The sequence below is a fragment of the Egretta garzetta genome, unplaced genomic scaffold (genome assembly GCF_000687185.1).
Source record: "Egretta garzetta isolate BGI_Z169 unplaced genomic scaffold, ASM68718v1 scaffold43, whole genome shotgun sequence".
Classification (NCBI taxonomy): Eukaryota; Metazoa; Chordata; class Aves; order Pelecaniformes; family Ardeidae; genus Egretta; species Egretta garzetta.
In genome coordinates this window covers 1,512,906-1,520,577 of record NW_009259047.1, presented here as the reverse complement: position 1 = coordinate 1,520,577, position 7,672 = coordinate 1,512,906, and the positions used below count along the sequence as shown (strand labels likewise).

The following is a 7,672-nucleotide window of genomic DNA, read 5'->3' as shown; positions in this document are numbered from 1 at the left end:
TAAGGTTAAAAAATTAAAGTTGACAAAGCAGTGCACTGCTGCACTGTTACAGAACCCTCCTGTAGAAAAAGCTGACACTTACTCAAAAGATGCTGGCTCACATCATCTATAGATTATTATAGACAATGAAAACTTAATATATCATTTATCAAGTAACTTTAAATGCAAACATCTTTCAGCTCATGCTCATACATCTGCATGCCCAGTGCAGAAGCCAGGCCATGTTCAAAACCATCAGCATCCTGCAACAGACGAAGAGATGCTGCCACAACACTGGTCCGACAACTTCCTCAGAATGTCATTCCTTTGGGATTTAAACTCAGTACTGGTTTGGTTTTCTTTTTAATGATGTAACCAAAATGTTCAGTTAATCTAGACATGACAACAGAACAAAACATCTTCTGCAACCCTAAATGTCTGTATGGAACTCATTCTGTAGGTACAGCCAGTGCAAAGGGGTGACATGGGCTTAGACAGGTTTAAATAATCACTAACTAGGCTTAGTCAAATTTGGTTCTTAATTCAAATTTTATTTAGAATTTAAATTTATAGTTTAAAAAGTATGCACATTCTGTAGGTATAAAAGTTTAAAAAAATACATCGATTTATTGATAAATGCTTCAGGTTAAATTTACAGTTTCATACATTATCATTATATTGCAATAATTGTTTTGCATCTTTTAACACTTATAAAAATAAATTAATGAGATCGAATAAACCATTTGAAACCATGCTAAAATTATTCCTTAGAAAAGAGGGGTGAAGTTTGCCATAGCAATTCCTAATTCCTCGCTACTGTAAATAAATAACTCCTCAATTAAGTAACATAAGGAAGCGTGGGTTGGCAGAAAAGCACTTACCCACAGGGTGAATGGGAAGCCATGGCGGGGTGCCAACGTCGTACCGAAAAGATAAAGAGAATTAAGTTCCACCCTGCCAGCGACTCGGTGTTTGACTTCCCAAAACACATAACCCCCGCCTGTCCAAGGGCCCCCCTTCCTCACCAGGGGGGACCTGTGAGGACAAGGAGCCACTCTGCATCTCCTTTGGGTTAGAGGGACAATGAAAACATCTGCATGCCATTTGGTAACTATTTCTAACTAAATCAAGAATGTGCTTCCTTAACATGAAATGTTTAATTGCTCACCATAAATGACTAAAGATAAAAGACGATCAGAGACGATGGCGATAGCTCAACTTAGTAAGGTCGCAGTGAACCGCAATCCCACCCAAACCCCCAGGAGTAACAGCACTCCAACCATTCAACCTCATGTAAGGTTTCCATTTTTGGGGAGATTAAATTAAAAAAAAAAAAAAAGACCCCGAGAAAAAAGTAACTGCCTTTGCGCAGAATTTGAGTCTTGCATCTCCAGAGCCACAGCCCTTCAGAGAGGGCTCAAACACACCTAATTACCAGCAGCCAGACAAAGGCACCTCAACAAAAATACAAATACATGAAACTTGGGGGGGGTGGGATGGGAGGGGGACGCGGTGGAAAAAGTATTGAAACGTCAAGAATAAAGTAACAGGTTACAACCACAAACCAGAAGCATTTTTTGAAAAGTAAATACCTTTCAGATCTTTATATATGAAAAAAAAAAAGGAGAAAACAAATTAAAAAAGAAAAAAATAGAGAAGTGGTGGGGGTGTGAGAGAGAGTGTTAATCGTCAACACCTGCGAACCGATGGCCCTGCAAGACACAAGGTCATTTATATTAATCATTCACCCTGCCTCCTGTCTGGCCATGTTTCTGTGCATAAATCAATCACCGTGTTACCCAAGGGGTAACTTCATCCTGGCATCACTGAACACGTCTTCCTAGAAACGGGGACGTTTCGTAATTCTGAGAGACCTCTCCCTTCCAAAGGTGGCTACAGACACATGCACATTTATACATAGATATGTACAAACAAGGTTAGAAAAATATTTAATTTTTGCTTGTTTAAATAATTACTGGAAAGTGTTAATACAGGAATACATTAATATTTGTACAATTAAAACTTTATATATAAATATTATATATATATAAAGCATTTTTCATAGCAGCCATTGCATATATAGTAAAACAAGTCTATCTGAAGTCCATGCTGCAAAACGCAGGCCAAGCAGCGTTCATCCTCTTCCGAGAGGAACACCTGTACCAGAGGAGCTAGGGTTTCAGGAATGAGGAATTCTGCTGCCGCCGACAGCGGAGACGTTGCTTTATCTTCTGCCAGGTATTGCCCAGACTGCCTAAGTGCATAGTATTTTTAGGGAGAAATGCCACTATGTGGAATCACCTCATGGTCTTCTAAGGTTGTCTCCAACACCAGAATCAGGCCAACACCTTCTAATAAAAAGGCAGAAAGGTAACGGAATGGCTTAAAATTTGTTAATGCAAGGTGGGCCGTGGCCTTACCACAAAGCGTTCAAGGGCACCATCACCCCTCACATGGCTGTGGGAAGCCCGGTGAGGGGCATGGAGGCACTAGGAGGAGGCGTCATGCAGAACCGAATTTAATAACTCATATTTAGCTTGTTTTTGTTGAGTTCCCTTTCCAGGTTTCCTATCAGAGTATCAATGCTTTCCTGCAGGTCTTTGAGGTTTGCTCTGTGATCCACCACGGAGTCTATCGCTTGCATTGTCAAATAGCTCTGAAAGGTGTGCTCTCCGGGGATGGGCTGCGGGCCTCTTACCGGGGTGTCCGACTCCTCGGCTTTGCTGCCGTCATCCCCGCTCTCTGTGTCTTCCGAAGGGACGTCATCGTAGTCTGCCTCACTCAGGCAGTCTTTTGGGTTTAAGAAGTAGTTCTCCCCACAACTACTCCAGTCTCCAGCGTAGCGGTTGCTTGATGGGCTGTCTAGACCCGCTGGCCTTGGTCTGAGTACCCCAGACATCTCGGTACCGCTCAGGTTCAGCATCTGGGGTCTCTGCCTCTTGGGTCTCAGGTAATTCAGGGAGGATGGGTGCTCAGGAAATGCATTCAGATGTGATGGTTCGTTGGCAGGTGAGTGATGTACTAGAAGAGAGGAGAAGTTAAACCAGAGTCAGGGCTGAATCCGTCCTGCAACAAGAAAAGTCCACGCCAGGTGCCCGCTCTCCTCCCTCGACGTCGCACACTAACAGCATGCATGAATACATGCAAGCTTACAGCCAACACATTCCACTACTCTTTTCTGCTGCTGTTTGATATAAAATAATTAGAAAAACTACTGTAAAAGCTCAGTTTTCAAGATTCATGCCAGATTCAAACTGCAATGGAGAAAAGCCTATCTAAAAGTAGAAACTCCCAGAGCACCGATTAAATTCACTGCGTGAGTTAATCACCATCTGGCTCTGGGTCAGAGAAAAGCAAACAGCTCAGCTCACACGCTTCGTCCAGGCTAAAAGAGTAACAGAAAGCAGGCATAGCAAAAGAGGTTAAAACACAACAAAAATACCACCATGGAGAAACACCTAGAGAAGCTCAAGACGCACCAGGAGTTGAACTCTTGCGTTTCTCTTTTGCCCTAGTGTTCTGCGCTATTAAAAGCAGCTCATTTGCATTATGCATTATTTTTCTAAGCAGCCACAACCCCATGTCAGGCGTACACTCAAACGGGTTTGATGGTCAGGTTACCTGAGCTCACGATTACACAGCATAAGTTACTAACAGTCTCCTCCACTGTTACCGGCTTCCTACGGTAAACAGCACAAATATTTTTACTGACCTGTGCCTATTAAACGTCTGAGCTGCAAAACTTCTTGCTTTTAACAGACCATTACCTCTTGTTATTGGAAGCAGAAACTTTCTACTCCCATTCACCGTTGAAAACGTGGTGCACTCAAGGCCGCGCGGTTCACAGTCTCACCCACTCCTCGTTAAGACTCCTCACGCACCCGCACAGAGGCTCAGTCCCGAGATGTGCCCAAGGCTTCTCCTTCTGGGTCCGCATTACAGGTCTCTCCAGGGGATTTTAGTCTTTCTTAAAGTCTTGCACAGTAACATGCAATATTACTATAACAAAAGCCCTTCTGTTTAGACTATGCTCCATTAAGACGAGGGGCCATGGGTGAACAATAACTTGCCAGCATTACATGCTCTAGCCAAACAAGGACTATTTGTTTTCGGTTGGAAAAATACGGAAATTGAAGTATTGCACAACATGTTGATTATCAAGCTGTCTCAATCTACAGGAGATTAAACGTAAGGGACCAGACTGCAGCCCTTCCGTTGGGTCCAACTGTTGTGTTTACCCGCTCACGCCTCTGCATTCGTGTTTTACCTCCCTTTTAGTACAACGTCCTGCACAGTCCTTGCAGGCCGAGGGACCGCGTTCCTCTTTCTCTTCAAGGCAAAGGAAAGCTCTACTACTTACCCTACTCCTGCCCCCCCTACAGCAACACACCCTCCCATGGGCAGAGCTGCATCTACCTGTTTCTGTCTCCCACAGCAGCCACGCCGTAAGCTCTCCCCAGGGTCCCATGATCAGCTCCTACACAGTATTTGCTACCCAAACAGCTCTCAGTCTCCCCCTTCCTCCGCCCATGTTTCCCACCTCTCCTGTGCTGGCTCACTGACCTGACCGAAAGCTTCTTGTCATTTTTGGTGGTCAGCAGCTTTGGGGCTGTCCCGCTGCAGCTGACAAGGGAGCAGAAGCGTCCTCAATTGCCTCAAGACCATCACGGAGCTGCACCGAATGTCAAACTACCTCTCCTCCTGCTCTGATTTTCAGGCAGGGGAGGCTTCTGTGAGGCTGCAGCAAGCAGAGCTGACCAAGAGCGTGCTCAGCGTGTACTTGTTACGGCCAAGTCACTGGCAGTGACTCCAGGGCACAGCTGCTGTCAGGTCAGCAGGGTATGGAAAAAAATATAAAAGACACTGCCGTTTACATTGTCCACAAGCAGCTCTTCAAGCCGCCCAGCCAGTGGCATCCTTTCAGTGCCCGAGCTGCTGGAAAGCAACTCACCTGCTCAGCTGAAAATCAGAGCAAAGCCGCTGGCAATGTCTAATGCCAGCAAACTATGATAAATCAGACTTGGGGGGTGGAGAGGGAGAAAAATTAGACAACACAACCGAGACTATACTTGGGCTTTTTGCCCTCCAGTATATCAGCTGTCTACATTGACTCGTTTTCCAAACTCGCCTTTCCCATTGCTCAGAGCTCAGGGCAGGCGCAGGGGCTTGCTGACCGACAGAGCGGCTGCAGCCGGCGCAGCAGCAACGCGCCCCGACTCTCGCTGGCGCGGTCTGTGGCAGCAGGGAGGAGCCCGGTGATGCTCCCCAGGTGGAAACTGCTGGTGGAGGAATGAAGAAGTAGCCCACGATGGCTGAAATCACCATCTCACCCAGAATATTCTTTATACTAATCAGTATCTGATATACCACAAGAAATGGTTGAGCACTTGAAAGACCTCAGTGTGCTATTCACAAACCTGGCAATTCCGCTGCGCTCATCAAGTGAGCTTACAGCCAACTCTCCTCTTCTGCATTTGCTTCACTTGTCCTGATACTTCATAGTTTTACCCAAGAAAGGATTAAAACCTTCCCCAAAAATTCTCTCTCTCATAACTAAAATAAAAAGCAAAGCAAAATAGGCCCCCCAAAAAACCCATCTGAAAAATTTAAAATAAATCTCTAGATAAAAAACTTAACAAGTACTACTGACTAAGTAGAGCAGAGACTGTTTGAGATGACCTGCGTACTAACAGTACGGTGTATATTCCTATACTGGTTTTGTAATCATAAAACCCCTTTAATTAAACAGCAAGATCATACACCTTACATAGTTTGATTATGAGCTGCTAAGACAAAGACTACACGCTCACGTGCCTATCCTGCACTTTGTCTGCCAGCACACATTCATTTATACCTCATGTCTGGGAATAAGACAACAAATCCAGACGCTTTTTTAATTATTATATAGAATCTGCCAGACATAGGTCTTTGCCAACCCATGCTTACACATCAGAAGCCCTTCCAGAGCCCTCCAGAATAAAATGCTTCAAGAACCACCTAGCTAGGAATGGCAATTTCTCTTTATAACATTTGCAATGGGAGGAGATGACGGGAAGAAAAAAAAAGCCTTTTCCCAAACACTCTCTAAACGAGTTGGGGAGTGCTTTGTATCCTGAACACAGAGCAGCAGAGTCCACCTGGCTGGCTCAAATGCAGCCACAGCATCTGTAATTCAGCATTGCCAAGTCAGGCCCTTCGTGACCCTCCACATTCCCCAGGTGACCCTAAGTCTCCCATAAAAAGCAGACCTCCTCCTCTTCAAGTAAAAATGAAATAAATTGTAAAACAAACAATTCATTTAGATTAACTGTAACTCCTTTTCAAGTTTCAGTTGGTGCAGGAATTCAGCAGTTTCCCAAGAGCAATTCTTGCATTATTATTGTGTTCTAAAAAGGAACAATTAAGATGCTGCTTAGGTGAGCTGAATCTTCTCTTAGCCTCGAGAATTAAAGAGTTTACACCGCTCAAATTTGAGAAGTGGATATTAAATTATTCAGGTTACCAAACAGCTCAGTTCTCCGCGCCGTTACCCAGACCGCTGTGAAAAAGGAAGATGCTACAGCACAGCACAACGGACCCATCTTCTGCATGGTTAGGTAGCTTTCAACAACTGCTTGGCCAAAGACTACCTGAAAACAAAACTAAACCCATCAGATTGTATGTCCCAGGATTACCCTCAAACTCTCCCTGTTTAACTGAAAAGCTGCAACACCTCTGTCCGCTCCCGACTTGGGGCAGTGCTTGTGCAAGAGAAGGCCGGGGCTCAGCAGCAGCAAGGCACAGGAATTCAGCACAGGCTGAAACCCAGGGCTCCAGATGTCACCCCGGCTATTTCCACTGGCTTACGCCGCTCTCAATATCAGGGGAAACGCAAACACTCTGCAATCATTTCCCATTTGAAAGGCAGATCTCAGCAGAAATAGCTGCCTTCACATCTACTTTGGTAGCTTATTAGGAAGATCAGAATTTCACCTCCCTCCTTCTTGAGAATTGACCCCAAATTCTGCAAAAGCATATGACCTCTTAAGTTTGGAAGCGGGAGCTAAAAGGTACTTAGGGTGTTTCGGTCTGGGGTTTGTTTGATTGGGTTTTTTGCTGTGTTTTGTTTTAAAAACATTTCTCCTTACACAAAGCTCTGCAAAAACAACTAGCAGTTGCACAGCTCTTACTGTAAGGATGTTTACAACTCTGCCAGATTACAAGGGAAAACAATTAATGAATTCCATACACGGATAATCCTGAATGGTGAAAGCAGGAGAGCAGAAGAAAAAAAAAAAAAAATGTGGAAAAGATGTGGAAAGCTTACTGTCACTGGGTTTGTTTTTTCTAGTGTCTTTATGCACATAAAGCACTCCTCCACTTGTTACATTATACTCAAACTCTGCCGTCTGGTAAGAAAGCATTTAATGACTTCTCAATAAACAAAGGGACCAAATACAAGGAGTAGGTTATGAAATTGTCATGATTCCTTTAGATTAATAGGTGATGCCATAGTACCTCCTGTTTTAAGAATTCTGATGCTGCTCAGCCATCCTGTGAATTTGCATACACTGTTACACAGTAAAAAACATACAGCAATGGTTTGACATTTTCCCTTGAACAGATTCATGAAACAGTACCTGGCCACAGCTGGAGTAAGTAGTGAAGAACCTCTATGTGTTTTTTGAAGTCCAGGGCACTAGCAAGCTCTTCC

The 7,672-nt window shown here is 44.2% G+C and overlaps 1 protein-coding gene across 1 annotated transcript in view; it reads right to left on the bottom strand.

The window, feature by feature from the left end:
* Positions 1 to 2,497: 2,497 nt before the first annotated feature.
* SYDE2 (synapse defective Rho GTPase homolog 2) overlaps positions 2,498 to 7,672 on the bottom strand; it is a 35,494-nt gene continuing 30,319 nt past the window's right edge. Inside the window, 2 exon segments of the mRNA XM_035890661.1 lie at positions 2,498 to 3,000; positions 7,599 to 7,667. Coding sequence (XP_035746554.1) covers positions 2,498 to 3,000; positions 7,599 to 7,667 — 572 coding nt within the window.